This window comes from Neodiprion lecontei, chromosome 6 (assembly GCF_021901455.1).
Source record: "Neodiprion lecontei isolate iyNeoLeco1 chromosome 6, iyNeoLeco1.1, whole genome shotgun sequence".
Lineage (NCBI taxonomy): Eukaryota > Metazoa > Arthropoda > Insecta > Hymenoptera > Diprionidae > Neodiprion > Neodiprion lecontei.
In genome coordinates this window covers 21,005,034-21,024,732 of record NC_060265.1, presented here as the reverse complement: position 1 = coordinate 21,024,732, position 19,699 = coordinate 21,005,034, and the positions used below count along the sequence as shown (strand labels likewise).

The 19,699-nt window shown below is 41.3% G+C and overlaps 1 protein-coding gene and 1 long non-coding RNA gene across 2 annotated transcripts in view; one reads left to right on the top strand and one right to left on the bottom strand.

Moving 5' to 3' along the window:
• LOC107221418 (SKI family transcriptional corepressor 2) overlaps positions 1–16,500 on the top strand; it is a 29,393-nt gene extending 12,893 nt beyond the window's left edge. Inside the window, exons 6-7 of the mRNA XM_015660404.2 lie at positions 11,823–11,964; positions 14,258–16,500. Of these exons, the coding sequence (XP_015515890.1) occupies positions 11,823–11,964; positions 14,258–14,343 (228 nt within the window). The 3' untranslated portion in view covers positions 14,344–16,500. The remainder of the gene's footprint in view (positions 1–11,822; positions 11,965–14,257) is intronic.
• The window catches only part of LOC124295068, an 80,327-nt gene extending 60,817 nt beyond the window's left edge, over positions 1–19,510 (bottom strand). Inside the window, exons 1-2 of the long non-coding RNA XR_006904951.1 lie at positions 19,226–19,510; positions 14,223–14,382 (exon numbers count right to left, since the gene is read on the bottom strand). This is a non-coding gene — a long non-coding RNA (uncharacterized LOC124295068). The remainder of the gene's footprint in view (positions 1–14,222; positions 14,383–19,225) is intronic.
• Positions 19,511–19,699: the final 189 nt, after the last annotated feature.

Here is a 19,699-nt window from a genome sequence, read left to right as displayed (position 1 = left end):
CGCGATTCGTGTGACACGGTAATCCACAACGCTTGTTTATAACAATCATTTGTACAATTTCATTTCTTCTTCTTCTTCTTCTTACGTGGTCTCCTTCCAGGCTGTACAGTTTAACGGGGTTTTTCCTCAACCTTTTGGAAGTTACAGTGTTGAGAGTACCGCGTGACAATCTTTGACCGTGTCGAATTTCGTCTGGGAAAAATGGCAGAGAAATATTTGCCTCTTAGGTTATGAAAATAAAAAAAAAAAATCGTGAAAAATATTCATCACCGGCAGATTAATTATACGGCAACGACTTTCCCGTACCTTTAATCACTTAGTGGTGACTGAAAAGAGCTCTACCTACTATTGTAGCTAGTACCGAAGCAATAGCAGAGTATATTTGGATTGTAACTAAAGGAGCCAGGCCCTTATGTACCCTCCATGCTCCATACCCACCATTTTGCCTCATAATCCAACCCACCTTGTCCCACATTACCAAGTGTGTAAACAATTATACGGTGAAGTTAATCAAATTAACGGTCTCTACGTCGTGTGAGTAGGATGTTCCCACTTATACGGACTGATTCTTGCTTCGTACCTTTCAGATTCCGAAGTCTGTCCACGTAGCGATGCCAGTTGTGAACTGTATAAATCATATTGGAATCCACGAGAATCATTTTGCGGAATCAATAAATTCATTACAGTTTCTAAAATGCGTGTAAAAAATCCTGTTTTAGGAAAAATATAACGGTGAGTCAACGGCTCGACTCGCACACAGTAAGCCGTGTAACGGATCTACATAATTTTAGGCCAACGTCAAGCTGTTCGCCATTCGGCCCTTCAGTTTGCTCTGCGGTTCGATTGTTCATTGACTGTTGGTCGACTGCTCACACGACCGTCCTTTCCCGTCAATCGCGATAATTATTGTGTCAGTAAATACCTGCGTACGTACCGTACTATGATCCTCAGTCAATGGCTAAACACGCGATCGTGTTCCGAGTACCTCCCCATCCTCTCGACTCTTAGGGTTCTCTAATATAATTAAATAAATGACCGCTGCATTATTTTGACAGGGCTTCAAGGTTCAACGAACTTGTTATTTGCCGTTGCCGATGCTCGCTGTTCTGGAGTGACGACTTTTCCAGCTTGGTCTAATCACTTAGAGCGATTCTACTTGCCCCTCAACCTTTCACACCCACTATCGCATCGCTATTTTCCCTGGTATACGACTATTATCGATCATTCGACCATCGTAATCCTTCTCTCTCTCTCCCTCTCTCGGCCTGTCACTTCAGGCATTGATATCAACTTGTATACACTTGTATACACCACCGATTCGCTCCTGCGCCAGGACAATTAACGATATTTGTAGAGCGTAACAACAATTTACGTGGACAATATTAACAGAGTCATTTCAAAAGCCCTCATCATAAGTGACACAAGTAGTGAATTGACGAAAAGTAATAAAACAACAAGTACTTCAGACATCAATCAAGATGAGAATCAAGTGGTTGTTGGTTGCTATTTGGATGTCATATTGACAGTAATCGCACTCGATTTTTTCACAAAAATAAAATGAACTTCATGCGTGTAAATACATTGCACTTTTGGTGTGTCTACTCGTTTTCTGAGAAAATCTGAATTGATTTTGAAAAACACTGAATTCAATTGATTCATACGTGATACCGACGTATTTTTTTTTTTTTAGATAAAACGATTGCGGCGAATCCCAAACTGATCGGCCAACGAGTTGACGAGTTGCAATCAAGAAACTCAACGAACCCTTATTCTCTTACGGTTATAAGAAATATCAAGTTTGTGGAAAACGCTAAAGAAACGAAAGACGCGGAATTGGGAATCAATTAATAAAAGTACGGAGAAATATTAAATACCCCTCAATTGTTACCAAAAAATGGGTCTACCAAATTTCTGTTCAGACTGATTTCCCAAACTCGTTTCATTCATTTTTGAGAGGGCTCTGCCAATTGTGCTTTAACACCAGCATAGCAATATACATAAACGAAGTATAAAAATGTTCAATACGGCACCTTGCTAATTAGACCCTAATTACACTGCACCCCATGATCACGTTTTCCAGCATAGTTTTGCTAATATCATGCACGTTAACGATTATTCATTGACAAACGAAATTTGTGATCGTGATTGAGTGGACCCATCACTGCGCAAAGTGTTAGAGAAATGCCTCCTCAACGTCTACTTTTCATCAACACAAGCTCTGGTCCGAAACTGTAATTGATCACGGTTCAATAATCGTGTAATACCACGGGTCGATTCCAAGCTTTCATTCAAAGGGCCAAAAAAGTCGCCCAAAAACAGATAGAAGCCCTCGGTCTCTCTTTCCTCGTTTCTTCCGTCTGTCCTTCGGTCCAGAGCCCGCGACTTTGTCGAAAAGAGCCTGGATAAGCCTTCAGGATTGCTATAGACAGCTTTTCAATTCCCCTCGTTGGTGAACGTGTTGAGTGAGACGAAGGGCAGGGGTTCCTGTATTTTCTCCTCGAACCTGTTCGCCCCCATCTCCTGTTACCCGAACACCACAGCGTCGGCTGGGCCCCACATACGAGACAGAGAAGGGTGCGCGATACAGACATAAGTCCAGACAGTACAGACACGCGCACATTGAGAGGGACTGGTTCGAACCTAGTTACCACGATACAAACGGGAACCCCCCGCAACTGTGCTGCGGTGACTAAGTAAGTAATCCCCAAACGTTATTTGTAGTTATTTGTCGGTCTACTGGACCAGCAACCGAGTATTTTCATTTTCGCAACATCTGGATACATTCGCGTATCTCTTGTACGACGACTGGCAGAACTCCGGTTCTGCAATCTCAATATCAAACGAGTGGAGAAAGCGGTATAGGATAAGATTTACTCAAGTCTTCGAGCCTAAGTTTCTTCTAGGAGTGAAACTTTACGATTCAAATTATTTCATCGCCCGGAAGAATAATATGATATGCTGTTTTGAAAATTCTGAACCCCCTACAGTTCAGTACACCGTGTAAGTTGAGAAGCACTTCCATTCGAGAGCTTTTGGCTCCGAAGGGTAGGTTCTGGTGGAGAGCGGCTCAGGCTGCGTAATCCGTAACCATTTCGAAGCTCAATTGTTTCCTAATTAATTACGCACCGGCACCAATTAAGAGAAGCTCGTTGAATTAATCAATTCAAACGACGAGCCCTTACTACAGGCTATAAACACCAAGGAAATGTCGACTGTGAATAGGATGTTTTTATGAGGAGTTATCTGGTAAAAAAGCGGAAGGGAAAATTGATTTTCCGTTTTGTCTTTATATCAGGGGAAAGTATATCAACCCTTCTACCCCGAAGCCGTGAAACACATTCCTGGCACCCGATCAGTTACAATTAAATGACGTCACGTCCGGCTGTTCCGTACTCGAGAAACGTCCCGCGCGTTCAGCAAAACGGGAACTGGAAAGTGGCAACTGGGACAGCTCCATTTAAATCACACGATGGATACGTTAGTTAGTTTCGGCCGCAACTTTTAATTGCACCTCGACCGAGTGGAGGGTCGTCGTTAGACGCCCTCTGAGGACGGTAATTACTTTTTTTCTTTCCTACGTGACTTGTTTGGCGACAACGTTATAGGATAAATTTAACAGTCGGTATCGACCCGCCAGTAATCTCTTGAAAATATTGCGAAGCTGGCTACCAGTGTTATAACGTACTCGCGTTCATGAAATATTCATTACATAGAGCTGTTCCGATTTTTGAAGAGAATTATCCATGACTGTCTTGCGATTAACCTGGAACGGATGCAACGTGAAATGAACACGTCGAGCCCACCTAGCTTCGCGACAACTTGACGTACAAAACAGTGCGCGTCGGAAATGTCATTGGGTTATTTGAGCCAAAGTAAAAGCTGGGTGTAGTCACGGCTTTCAATTTAATCACCGAGTCCCGAAGGGTTTCGAGAAGGTCAAGAGTTGGCATTTCACGTACAGGGAAGAGGGACAATTTTAGCTGTACTCACCACTGTACCTTTAAAAATGCCAGTGAATTTTTTAATTAATAGATACAGATGACTGAATACAGTCCCAGACTAAATGCCACGGACATATTATTCCGTTCTTAAACCTTGATGTAGATTTTTTACAACAAATTGGAAACACCATCAATCTGCTTTGTAGGTAAGAGGTTCAAAGCCTAGAGGTTCGAGCACTTCATTGAACGTTAACTATACCACCGTTCAGAATTAGTGACGAAAGTAGTTGATTCATGACCAACTTGTCTAAATTTCCAATTTACTAACGATAAGTCACGTACAGCGCAATGTCTATTACATTATATTCCCGGTTATTTCAAATAATGCTATAGATTTGCCGAGCAATCTGTTTCAATGCGACCGGACCTATCGAAAGGGTTCTCTGGTTTTCTCTGACCATTGGATACGATGAAACTCCTTTACGAGTAGTTTGAGGAAGCTGTAGCAAACTGTACCGCGTAACATGGAGTCAGAGACGAGGGCAGATGGGTTGTAGCAGGGTGTTGCGTGGGCGTTCACCGTTGATTCAATTATGATCGTTGCAGCACTGGCTCCGCCCTTCGCTGTCTGCCCAATCCAGATACTCTTGTAATCTCGGCTCGCCAATTCGAATAGAGATGAGCTTCTCCACTTATAACCGCCGAATTGTTCTCGAATTAACAATTCCACCGCAGAACATTCTCACTCGAAGTTCCATGCAATATACTTATCGATCAGAGTGACTGGATTTCGTTTCAATCCGTTTCGTAGCAATAGCTTCGAACCCGTTTACCTAAACTATGAATTAGGGCAATCCAAGACAATCAATTTAGAGATATGTTTATACCTCCAGTCAGGGATCGTACCTTGTCTTGCGGTGATGCATGTCGCGAAGGAATTTGGAGAAAATTTGTAAAACAAAAATTCGTGGCTGGTTATACGCACCGTCTGTGATTCTCAATTGCTTTTCGATGCGCCAGTAAAATCAAGATATTAAGCAAGAGCAGCGTACAACGGTGTCCAATTTGCGCAAATGCCGTTTCTTCAATGGAAAAACTTTTTGCCGTGTAAACGTGGCAGGATGAGAGTCGATTACAGCGAAATGCTCGAGTCTTTCAGATACAGCGCCTTACACGAGTTTTCTTGGCAACGTAGATTTTTATTGCTACAAGACCATTCCAGCAGTTCTCTCCCCCTTTATCTCTTCGTTTTTTCCACTTCTTTTCTGCAACGAGATCGGGGAAGAGGAGACGGCATTCCGAGATACTCAGCCAAGCGTTCGATTCGAATCGAGTTAAAAATTTCAAATTAACGTTACTCCACGAAGTCGGTGGAACCCCAATTCTGACCGAATGAAATTCCCCCAGTTTCGCGCGTTACCAAACTTTTCACATGGAACGAACAACACGATTCCCCCTACCGCGATAAACTACCGTTGCATAAATATGAGTGAGAAATCTGCAGTCGTATTTTAACCTTGAGTGTAGGAAAAGTATCGTTCGAACGATTTAGGAATCCGGATAAATACTAACGCTGCACGGCGATGACTAAGGATTCCAACTTCCGGAAGAAGGGGACGAAATAACCCCGTGCACATGGATAAGTGTGGTGTATTATTATAACCGGAACTATCATAAGCCTTAGCTTGGCAAATCCATTATTATCCAGAGTATAATCAATTTCCCACAATGATGCTGCGTCTAGCGGATATAGTGGCTGGTATGTACCAACAGCGAAGCTTGCTTCGTGCTTCACTATTTCCTCCATCCGTCCGTCCCAGCTGTCTGCTGCCCACCGCGCCGTCGAATCGTCGACATCGCCGAATCGACGAGGTAAGCCAACCGAAAGTGATGCGACTAACGCGATTGTGTACCAACTCCGTGCTCAACGAATACTCTGGGAATTAATTGAATATAGGGGATACGGGCTTCTCTGGCTACAATTGCATTGATTACGACCGTCGCCTATTACGGTTTGGCGAAAGGCTGCATGTCGAACCCTAATTGACTCTACTTTCGCACCTATAACTGCGGCGTAGAATAGACTAAATCACTGATATACACATACCTATAACTACTAACGACTATATGCATGACACTACGATTGAGTGAGGAATGTATTATGTATACACGCCGAACGTTGCACCCTCTTTTGTTTGATTCGTGGCTACGTTGATTGACAATTATTTTAAAACTACGACATTATATGTTTTTGCACCATGACGTTCTGAAAGATGAATCCCGGCGGAGGTTATAAGATACCGGTTTGGTTTCAAAATTAAAAAAAAAATTATTACAGCGTTTATCAATCTTCTATGTCGAACGTATGGATTATCGAAAATGTAGTTCAGAACCGAGCGCAGCACCCAGTAAATAGACAAAGTTATGTAACCGACATATGAAAACCATCCCCATGGCCTAACCTTCGACTCCATGGCACTCGACAGGAAATGCCTCACAGGCATCACTGTCATAAGCGATAGTTTGGACAAGATACCAAGACAAACTACGAGAGAAAAGTACAAGTTATATTTGAAATTGATTCATTTCTGTCTATTCTTAGAACTTCGAATCCATCGGTACCTTTGTTGCCCAAAATCGCCCGTAGGTAGATATATAGACCCCAAGTGATGATAAAGATCGTTGCTAATGAGTTATCCATGTAATCAACGTGAAAGCATTTACTGAAATTTGAACACGGGCTCTTTGTCGTCATATTATAACATTTTTCGACTGGTTGTGATACAGTATTACATTCATAGTTATGTTAACCCGTTTCAAAGCGATCCGTAGTCCTGTTTTAGCGTTTCTTTTTACGTTTCGTTTCACCGAGAGCCAGGGTGAAATCCGTCCTAAAACCGCATTCGTCTAGGATCCGCGGTGTCTGCGCCTACCTCGGAAGTTTGTCGCGGTACAACACTCCGAACAAGTATCAGCCGTGTCCGGTACCTGCAGAACAGAATCGAGACTGCAGTGCAGACATTCGGCGTTGTTCGCGAAAACGGAAGAAAACCGAGCCCGAAGTTGATACAACGAAAAGAAAGCTACGCTGCCGGCAATCCGACGACCCGCCGCTGAAAGCAACGCCAAAGCTGAAGCAAGCCGCGAAAAAGGATGAACCGTGTTTATGTAGCACGACATCCACTACGGGCGAGGCAAATCAGCAACAACATCAGCCCAAACGTAAACAGGGAAAAATAAGGACTTTGGAAAAGGACTCGGCTAGAGCAAATGTGAGGATAAACGCGGGGTCCATGAAGTCGCCGGAAGCCAAGCATGCAGCGGCTCCTCCTTCAACCCTTCGCGCAGTCCTGCGTAAGGACCGTCGCAATTTAAGCAGCTTCGTTAGGGCGGTGGTAAAACCGGACAAGGAACCGCGATGGCGTGAAATCCAGAAAACTCCGAATGATACTCAGCCGTCAAAGATGTCGAGAATTTCATCACCCCATCACGGCAAGAAGGCTGACCCCAACGATCTTGGGCAAGAGAGTAAAACGACGAGAAACAAGGTCGTCAAGGTGCTGTGGCACTCGAAGAATTTTTCTGACCCGGAGTAACAAGGCTCGGTGGAAGGAACAGCCCAAAGACGTTACTTGAAATTTGAACCTTGTTAATATGTCGGTGAAATAATAAATACATTGCACGAAACTTTCAACGACCAGCGGGAACTACGTTACTTTCAATATTGATTCACAATGCTAGCAGAGTAACGGCGCAAATGTTTCATTTATTTATTCCGGAAACATTGTACCTCCGTGTAGTTTCCTTCATTAATATACGATTAGTTCTTCTGTTTTGATATTCGATAACCTGCAGCAATAAAACATCGGGATGTCCACAGTAACAGTTTCAAGGATTAACATCGCGAATTAAGCCTGAAATTCAGTGGTTTGTGGAATTTGAAAACAACGATGAACAGTCGGGCAAAATCGTGTACATAACTCTGCAGTGGCACGGAGCGGAGAGAAAAAATCGTCTAGCGATTTTGGCTGCGTAAAATCCGACACACGGTAGAGTTGTTTTACCCGTAATCCTTTATTGGATCAACGGGGCTGAAACAATTGAGCGGGCCATAACGCGCGGGTTGCCGCGGGGGGTGGAAGGAGGGAGGGTTTCGGGCGCTGTTTGCCCGTTTAGAAAGGGAGGGAAAGGGATTTCTACCTACTTTAACGGCTGAGCGAAGTTACAAATGGGACCACGTGAAACTCATCCATGATACGCGGAGTTTGCGCCAACGTTGTTCGGTAGGTATAATCTGTGCGCTGGTGATTCGGTATGCTGTTGCTTTCCAGACTTTGCCTTTTCCGTCTCCTCCGCATCGTTCGTTCCATACATCCTACCTACCATACTTTTCACGACGACTTATCCCCGTTATTTTTGCAAGCGACAAAACCTCACGTACTACTTTGGTAAATTGCAGGCAATGTAACGGCCCACGCGTCTTGAATTTCCTTCGGTACTTACAATCAATCTCACCCTAGACCAGGCAAGATGATCAGCACCTGCCGCTTTTTACGAAGCGTTTGAGTTGGCCAATGTCTGACGCACTCAAGATTCTCAAGCCGACGACGATGAGCTATTAGGTACACAATTTACCTCCTACGCCTCCGACGAAAACTTTTTCCATCCTACCTTGGCTAGCTATTCCCAATGTCTGGTGATGCGCGATGAGTAGTTCCCCTTCTGACGCGTAACTGGATAGTCGCGATTCTACTTGTAAACTGAATCAGGGTTCGAAAGCAACTTGTATAAATATTAAAGGACGTTAATCCGGAACGAGGAAGAAGATCTCCTATCGCAACTAATCGATTTAGCAATGCCGAGGGGGGCTTCTGCTGTTTGCTGGTCCGTTTTCTCGTCCCCTTTCCGCTCGGAGGCACGGTTGCATGGGTATTACTGCACATATGCCTAACCCTAATATTTTGTACAACGCATAAACATAGGTATAGGCGTACAGTCGTACAACGGACCTGCCTTTCCAGCGACCACCTGTTCATCGAGAGGCTCCTTTCCGAATCCTACCTACAATATCTGCCTCTTATTACCGGGACGAATCGTCGACGAGACAAAATTACCTGGTCAGCATATCGTGGTACGCAAGCCAAGAAGGAAGCCAGTTTAAGGTTTCCATGGATCATGCCCGTACGGAGAAGGAGCTGTTTCGAACTGAGAAATCTGCCGATCCAAGACTCGGTAATACTCGTCGCATCTGCGCGCAACCCTACATCTCCAGCCGATGTTTTACCTCAACGAATTGCTTCGCCACGCGCCCCTCGCTGTATACACACGGAATATAATTACTCTAAATCCCAAACATCATGAAACTTTGATAGCGAACATCATGACGGTGGTCGTCAACACCCCTGAATGCTTGATAACAATTTACATATGAACAGTGTACGTAATCCTTTCGTAAACAAAATTAAATCACACAATATCTACACACACCCCGTAGAGAGGCAAGATTTTTACCCCTCATCTATTACGACTGGCATTATGAATAATTGATCGCGATATCTGTGCAGGTGAATTGCCACGGTCGCATTGTTGCGCCGTCGCTTGAAATTCATAGGCGATTTCGAATAACATCGCGCTTTCTTCATCGCGTGTGGCACATGCAACGATCCGCATTGGACACGGTAATGTTTCATACGTGCGACAGACTTCTCTCAACTCTGAATATTTAATCACAGAAAAGTGAGTTACATCCACTACTATAACCAAGGCTCCGTTCGGCGTGTTTACGGTTGATAACGAATGCACGGTAATATCGTTTACCATCATCAGCTCCAGGTTTCGTATCTCAATGCATGGATCTCTCTACGAGACTATAATATGCAAATGGCACTGCATATAGAAATTGTGGAGAAATTTTACAATGCAATTTTCAATCTGAAAAACCGCGCAACATTGGATTTGACAATAGATTATATTCTTTTTCCTGTATAATAACCATGGGATGAAAACGTTGCTCATTCACCGTCGTATCATGCATAGTTATAAGTATCGCAAGAGGATTTTCCAACCAAGTGCTTGAGAGATAACGACGCATCTATATTTAATAGCTGCAGCATCTGAAAAATTGATGGCCTCATGCGATGCCGACATCCTAGTAATTGGCAGTGGTCCGGAGTTTATTCCTGGAGGGATACAAAAGTGGAACACACGTGCCCCTGTACATTATAGTCTTCCAACTGACACGTTCGACTTTTATACAATACGCGATTATAAATTACCTCGGAGGTTTCTCCGCTAAATCGCGTAGATTATTACGCAGAACAGTAAAAGTTTTTCCTTTCAAGTGAGCAAAAAACGGCACAAGAATCGCAGATATTCTCCTTAACTTTCATGAATTACGACTTCAAACCTCTATGAAAATAGTAGATAAGTGATCAACAATCTTCGAAACTTGAAGCGAAATCCCGAAGAAGATAATACGAGATGCGTAATGTACGTACAACAAACGTGAAAATTCAGTCTGCAAAAGTTAACGGAGTAATTACGTTTCAGATGTACAAAAAACTTGGCTACTGAGACGAATAGCGAAGGGTTGTAGTTTCGTTCGAGACTTACACCGAACAATCACCCCCCCCCCCCCCCCCCCCCTCTCCCCAGCACCGTACTGAAATATTTAATCCTAATCAATTTCACCGCTCGCGGCCTTAATTTAAGTAATTTCACGATTGCTATCTGAACAGGTAGCCAGCAAGCCAATGGTGTTTTAAATAAAGCACCGTGCCCCGTTCCGCGTTATGGATTACCTCATCCAAAGTAGATTGCTGGCAAAGGGCCTATTGGACAATCGCAATAGCCCTGCCTGGAGGGAAACAATATCATAATAGTAGGCGCATACGCAATGCGACCTAATACCGGAGTCCCGGTAATGCCCAAGATACAAGCATACCTGCGAAAGTTGAACTACATCGTTGGTGTAACACTACGACTCTGATGGTCCGGACACGCACAACCGTGTCTGTATATGCGCGGGTCGTAATGTAACTACGGCCATCACTGCATAACGGAGTGGTTGATCGCGATGAGTGCCGCAACGTAATAACGGGTCGCGGAAAAGCTATGCCTCAATTCTGAATGTCACGATATCTACGAAACAATTCATCCGGTCGTTCGGACGTAATTGGAAAATTCGACGCACGGTATTACGGGCGTGAAAATCGAGTGGTCCGAAAGGACCGATCCTAGATCGTCCTGCTATTCCCGTTACTTACGAAAGTAAAGGAAGTAAGTTGAACGAAGCCAAAGTTTAGATGAAACAAAACTCAGATTAGTTGATCCGTTTCGAGTGTATCGTCGGGAAAAAATGAATTTTTAATTTCGTAAATAACTCAGAAACGGCTTGACCGATTTCTAAATTTGTAAGATGAATCGCATAGATTGAGATCAAGATCATCAAAATCCGTTCATTCGCTCTCGAGATATCGTTTCACTCACGCGTCGAGACGTCGATAAGCAGAAAAAATGTCGCGTAGATTTTATATCCGAGTGGTGAACGTATGAACAACACTTTTTCGAGGTCAAATCTAATTCAATTGTGGTGGATCTACTTAAGCATATTGTAACTCTTATACTATTGGTTTTGTTACTTTGACTAACGGATTTGTAACCACAGGGGACGTAAAATCTACAATATTTTTCTTTTCGTGTAGAAAAATGGAGGTCTGTGAATCCGAAAACATGGAGACCGGTAAAAAAAACTCAACTTTCCATTATCGAGTTCGACTAGTAATTTTTGTGTAAAAATTGTACAGCCCGAACACTTTTTGGCGAATAAATTTCACCGATTTTGGAAAGCAATCAGCCGAAACTTTTCTGTTCCATTTTCAGGAGCGAGAGGCGGAAAAAATAGCCGAAGAAGCCGCGGCCCTAAGAGAAGTGAAACCCGAAGTCCCTAGAGTGGCTACGACGACCGGAAGTCCAGAGAGCTGGCATGGAGGAGCACTTTACAGGCATCTACATTTACTCCGAGGTAGGTCGATATACTTGAAAAGTTTTAAAGATCGAGCCTTTATCGTTTTTGTATAACAGTGTAAAGATACTCAAGTGACATCGATATCTCTTGCAGACCGTGTCAAAGGAGAATGACTCTGAACCGATCAGAGAATTGATTGCGTCTAGTACACGTACAACTTGACGATTTGCTAACGATAAGTGAGAATGCTCCGCTAAGTGAATTTCTGTATCGATTGAAGTAATTAGTCGGAAGTGAAGTGTTAACTGGGAATTCATGTTGTTGGGGGAATCGAGGTGGTACAAATTAACAGGGAGGAATCCAGACAGGGGTGCAGGCCAGCGAGGGATTCAAATGGCGGCGAGGGCGAGTAGTAGGCGGCTTAAAGATTACTCGAGGGCGTCCCCGACCTCGACGCTTGCGCAAAAGAAATATCCACTTCAACCGCTTCTTCCTCGCTCATTCGCCCTTTCTTTCTTTCGTGCCGTTATCCCTTCGTCCCTTCATTTTCTGGCCATTCATTAGAACCAACTGTTACGCTATCAAATCGCGTCTTCGTCTCCATCCGTGTGACGTCGTATTTCAACAGCAATCGCCCCGAGTTGCAGAATCGAAAAACGAAAGAGTTGCACGACGAATGTGATTTCAAAACTATTTCGAACAAATTATTTCAATGGATTCCGTATTATGCCGTATACAGCGGCTCAAGGGCGGATCCAGCTTTCGAGTCAGGGTCTAGTCGAGATCTGGTCAGATCTAGTCAGAACAGGCTCCAATTCGATTAATATAATAAATCTCATTATAAAGAAACAGCATCTCATTGTTATACGTCAAAATAATTTTAATCAAATCACAAAATCACAAATAAGAGATTAGAAAAATTATCACTAGTCGACCTAGACCCCTGGATCCGCCCTTGCAGTGGCTACGATTTTTACTTTTCAAATTTGAACTCTTGTACAGATACGTTGTATAAAGGATCAAAAGAGAACAATTTTTTTTTTTTTTTTTTTCTAATTTGTTTATTTATCTTCAAATTTGTTATGCTACCGTTTATTGCCGTTGAATATGCACCTGACGAGGAGTTTACGTTTTCAAAACATGATCCTTAATCGGGCACGGACAGAGTTTCAATACCTGTCAGAGGATCGGTGGGCATTCAGTGCAGGCGTAAGCCGAAAATAACGAGGTAGGTGCTGCTGCCTGATATCGTGCTGAATAAGCAACGACGGGGATCATTGCCAATGGGCAAAGAGAGGTTCCGCAATACGTATAACATCGTGTATTCAAGCCGTACGTTCGTTTGACAAATTATCCATATCGTATACAGCGGACGACCAAAAGGCTACTTCTAAGTTACAATTAGAGTGTTCGTTATTCACTAACCGTGTACGAAATCGACGAGTACCTAACTCGATTCAAGCTGCTCAAATGTGGAGATATTTTCGCCTCAAGGAAAACATTAATTAACAATAAGACGGGTTCTCAGGTAAGAGCAGTAGAAAATAATCATTTTATTGTGGCATTGTGGCTAGAATAATGGACGAAATGGAATTGAAAAAAAAATGCATTTGAAAGCTACCGTATTCCACTTTGAAACCAAAAACAAAAAAAGAAAGTCGCAGCTAATTGTAAGCCAAATTTCAATTTATCAAAAATCCGTCCCGTAAAAGCTTATAGGCTATATTGACGATCCTGAAAAGTCTTGGTTTTTGTATTTCGGATATTCCATTCACCTACAAATGTGGTTACCATTTTTCCAATCGTTTTCTGCAAAGCGAATTCAGAACTGAAGGGTTCATTAACGAATTTTTCTTTAAACACTCACTTTTCCATAATTGAAAATTTTCAATCACTTTTTTAAACAATTTTGTTTTATATTTTAGGAATTTCAACTATGCAAACATATTAAGGAATGCTTAAAGTATATCCCTGAATTTTTAAATTAAAATCCGACCAAAGGGTTGTCAATGCCAGGTGGATAAAACACAATCCGGGTCAAACTGACCCGGTATATCAAAAATGTGGCCAGAAGTAAGTGTGTCAAAAAAGGGTTAAACAATTTTTAAATACGTCTTGGTTCACTCTTTTCCATCCATTAGTCTAGTAACAATAAAACATTAAATAAAATGCTAATTTTCGACTGCTCTTAAATTATCCGGATTACCTCCCTTAAATTGAACCGATTAACATTGGATTCGCAATTACTTTCCTCAGGAATAATGGCACACAAAAAATACGACGAAAATAAATTTATCATGATAAATCCAGCTCACCCTAATTTTCTACACCGGGTTGAAATCCGTTTCAGGTAGCGATGTGTCCGACTGCTCTGCTTGCAGGCCTCGAGGCGTCTTCTACGGACAAGTTCACAGCCCTTCAGCTCCCACAAATTAATTATTCTCATAATTATTCTCCGCCGCTCTGTAGTGCGTTCTGTAAATTACGTATACATATATAAATAATATATATACATATAAAAGTTACTCGATGCAGGTTCGTAAGTAATAAAAGTAAAACATGCCTGACTAATTACGATATATGTATAGGTCGTACACACATATATATATATATATAACGAATACGAAAAGAGCAATGCCTAGATATCAAATCACACACCTATGTGCAGGATTATAATTCGCTCCTTCGTCCTTTCTGTAGATATAAACTCTACTTAACTACGGTCTCCGTTAAGCTGGATATGCCATTGTGACATAATAAGTGATAATACAAATTGTAGAATTAATCGCTAACTAAACGCTTTTTAATTGCAGAAGAACAAAAAAACCCCCAACCAATCATTACACAAAACTTTTTGTACGTGCGTAAATTTGTTAATACATCGCACTGAGAGAAATTTTTAGTGCCGGTTACCGCTCAGTCCTTGACTAGTTTCATTTTTTACCACAATCGAAAAATATAGTTCCAGGTAGAAAATGAAAATTAGTTTTCTAGCTGTTACCAGAAAAGTCTAGTATCCGTTACTATTCTTTCTCATTACGATCGCTGTGGTTTTTCGACGTCAGGGGTGGAATGTCATAAAGGGGGTGGTTCTGGGAAAGTAAGACCGACGTCTACTGGCAGCGTCTAATTAGCGAATAATTCACGCGTCCATATATTAGCGAATTTACGTACGTACCATAAGTTTTGCGTAATGACTGGCTGAGGGTGAGGATGGTTTTAGGAGGACGAAACTAACGTCAATCGACAGCGATTAATTAGCGAGTAAATCTCGCGTTGAAATTTTTCGAATTCAGCTTCGTTTGCACGATTTTTAATATGTGGCGATGCTAGTCTAACCGTAAGGTGGGTCTGCTGGAGTGAAAAATGTTGTTTTTCCGCAATTAAAAAGCGGTTAATTACCGACTGATTCTGCACTTTGCATTCGCTTATTATGCTACATTGCCATAGCCGGCTTAACAAAGGTTTAACTATGTATATTATTGAAAATACCGACTAGGTACTGCATTCAGCAACTCCGTACAGGATTATACACGGTCAGATAATAACAGGACCAATAATATTTCCGCGTTTTCGTGGAGGTTTGATCTTTTCCAGTTTTTTAAAGATACAACCTCTGAGGAACTGTGACATCTCTATAAGGGAATATTTGTGGTAAAGTCATTTTATTGTAACGATTTAGTAGCGTTCAGAAGTGAAACATCGATATAATGTAACGCTCGGGAAAAATAACCGTTATATTTGATCCCTAACAATTGGGGTTTAAGCGGAAAACGTGTTAATCCCACCGTATGACTAAGTGTACACACATATAGATTATGCTGAGAAAAGAAGCGAAGAAACGAAATGGAATTAAAAATTCGCAATTAAAATAGCACTAGTTTCTATAATGACACGCGAATTTGATTATAGTTATAATACTATTACGGAAAGTTATACGAATTGGTTTCTGGCATCTGATGGTAGTTTTAGACTGTGTTAGATTACTCACTGTCATTGCACCCGAAATGTAACAAGCTATAGTTATATTTCCAGCTTAAAAATAGATTAAAAATAATAACTGCCGGTGTTTCCTCCGCAAAACCACCCGTTAGCAATTTCATTCGGTATAATAATAAGTACCCAACTGAACTTGTTAAGCAATTGTCCTTGAAGATGAATAAGCAAAAAATAAAAACGTTTCCCGTGTTAACCTTTACCTTGTTCATTACACGTATAGGTATACTTTTTAAACACCGATCACAGCTGTACCGAGTTGTCGTACATATTCGAATTATAATAAGCATTTAAAAAAAGTATTTGTAATTATCAGTACTGAAATCCTTTAACAATGAATAAATATTGCAAATCGCAAGGCTATATATAATATGTATCAAGATAACGATATGGTTTACTGTACATAGGAATAGTCAGTCAAGCCACGCTGTCCGCATAAATATTGTATAAATATTACATAATATGTTAGCTAAAGTTACTATACAGTTAGAGAGTGATACTAATGTTAAAAATAACTACATTAACAACGTACTACGGCGTCGGCCACGAGGTATACACACTTACACACATTACAGCCAATAATATTCGAAGATTATGTAACCCAAATTATAATAAAAATGTTACCGTATATTCAACTGTAAGTGCTGTACAATCAAATATTCCTTCACCCCTTTCTGTGTTTCAGTGAAATTAAAATTAAATTACAAAACAACATCACCGACTCTAGAATGCATTGATCTACTTTTTGCGAAGCAAATTCGATTATTCGAGCAAGAAATATTTCTGCACAATGACGTAATCCGAGTCACCATATCCCAGGTATAAAACCCTTGGGGAGCAGTTCTGTGTAGTGTAGACGGTTGAGTGAACAGAACCCCTTAATAGATACAGCCCTGACGGGGTCCCTGGGTGATCGTCAGCAGAATTTCGGATTCCGACCACATACGCCGGCCCGAGTATTGACACTTAACTGAATCTGACGTAATATATCCCGGAAACCAATAACAACATTTTTTTAAGGGGGTATAAGAACCTCGCGGGGCTCTTCGGGTCTCGACCCCCTTCTTCGGGCTGAATAAAGTTCTTCGGACGAGTTCAAACAGCGATAACACTAACTCACCTTACATGCGTTACAAGGTGAGTCAAATCATTTTTTACCTCGCTGTATTTCGCGAGCACTGCGCGTCGTTGGATTCCGAAATTTCGAAGATCGCATGACGGCTGCGAGTTTTTGTCTCATTTCGTCGTTTTAATAATTGAATCACTTTTTCATTCGTTGGTTTCCGCGAGGATGCCGTAGCACACACGGTGCATACTTTCTTGAAATTATCGAGCGTATCAGGTCCCCGAGGAGGAGAGCGGAGGCCGCCTCCAGCTAATGTTCCGGGAAATTGGCTTCGCAAATGCAGAAGAAAAAGAGATAGAACAAAGATTTCGTTTCTGTTGGCCGTGCTTCGAGCGTTTCTTTTTTACCTCGTGCGGTAATTTCATCACGTTCGCTAAAACCGTTTCGAAAAGGAATATGCACTGGAACACAAGATCGGTAAAACGCCGATGAAACTTCTGCGAAATGTTGTGCACCTACTCGCTCGACGAAGAATATTGCATGTCTAAAGTTCAGACCGATAGATAAGACGGTACTTTTGTACGAAACACAGCTTTCAAGATTTCTGTATTGATCTTATTTTTTCCATTGGGATTTCCGACACTGCAGACTGAGAAAAGAGCTCATTTACTGTTAACAGATGTATATTTTGATATGGCAAAATAGACGTTCTGTTATTATTACCACATTTTACTTGAGCCAAATAATGATCGATGGAAATTTTGTTAATAATTAGCAAATCGTGTTTGGCTCAAAAAAAAATTGATAGTAATACCTAACAAAATATTTAATTCGCCATATTCAAAAATACGTTTTGTTAACAGTAAATAAACTCTTTTCTCAGTGCATGATTTCAAACACATTTATTTCAGCAGTCATTTAAATCTCAATGAAGATTACTGTAGAAAGAAGAGTCTGAATATTACCTAGCTGTGATCAATCAAACTGAATATAAATACGTCGAGAGGCAATTACGGCTTTTATAGTATCAGAGAAAAGAATGAAAAAAAAAAACAAGTACACAGAAAATTCTCCATGCTGCGTTATGATGGCTTAAATAAAGGCCTAAACGATAAATGGACCTAAGCAGGCAGTTGAGGAGAACATTTTAATTGCAGCGAATAAGCAGCTTAAGTCTCCCCCTTTGATAGGTTGATAAAAACAACCCTCTTTCAAAGAAGAAGCGAAAAAGTAAGATGAAAACATCGAAGAAAACAGAACCATTCGAGAGGGTCAAGGAAACGACCGCATTATGTGTATATTAACACCAGTTGCTTTGCATCACACAACGAAAGTATCTTCAATTTGTTAAATTAATATCAACCATGCCTTATCAATTATTAAGGATATAAAATTGTACCGAGACCATTCTCATCATCGTTGTAAAGTTTAAATATAATGACGACAATCAACTGCAGTAATAAACTCTCAACGACGACGCTTAAAAATCGTATGAACAAGTGCGATTGAACTTTACAGCCTACTTTACGTCACGATATTGACCCACAGTTTGTCGAAATATCGCCATATAAATCGAGGGAAGTAATTTTATATATATCTGTTGTTATTATTGTTGTCATTATTATTTCTATCCCTCGGTTGGCACCCCTCGCATTTATTATCACATCACCAGCGTATAAAGCATTCTGATACAGGGAATTGCCGATATAAAACACGAGCGCCCCTGTAATTGGGCATCAAAAGGCAATATTTCCACACAAAGCACCTATACTATATTTGCAGGCTGTGGTGTCTCGACTGCAGTAGCGTAACTAGTCGCAAAGAAACCTCAGACAAAATTTCAATCTTAAGATATTACTAACATTTTCTTTTTTTTTTTTATTGACTGTTTCTTTTTTCCAATGAAAGTTCGGCAAACATATTTATTAGCGGAAAAAAACCAACAGATCTCAGCTAGAGGAATGACTATACGCTAGAGCTCTTTTCGATTTCATAAAACATTCGTTTTTTGTTCTAGGATGCAGGACTCATTACTTCCATTAAATGGACAATAACTTAGCCTAATACGATGTAAACAAACACATCGAACGTAATCCGACTCAACGTGACTAAGTCGCGTGACAAATGTTTCTCCCAAAACATTTACTTACGCTACTGCATTGAATTCAATGAAAGCCGGCCAAATTTTCGAGCAACTTTTTAATCACTAATATATCATATACTAGTGGAATATATTGTTGATAGCATTATACTTACGTCGCACGAATAGAGTCAGTATTACGTCACAGAGACGCTCATTTCACAAGACCTGTTTCACCCCACCGTGGTTGCCGGTATTATAATAAAACATGTTTTCGCGACAGGAATTTTTTATTCACTGAAAACAGATCGCTACTCACTCAACAATCGATTACACTGCTAATCGGTCAACCCGCGGAAATTAACACAAAATAAGACGGAGTCGCAAATCAGACTCAAAATCACGCAACAAACTAACCTACCTAATTCGTCCGAACTAAACAGTTGACAATCACTGTTTCGTTCGCGTTTAGTACCGCGGACGGCCGTTAAAGGCGCCACCGACTACGTGACTTGGCAAATATGCGTAACATGTACGTAATTTCAATGGCGATACGCAATCCAATGTAACAAAATCGTATTGCTCGGAATGCCCGATACGACTTCAAGTAAAATCTTATCGTCGCTATTTATCCAAAAGTCTAATGGCGA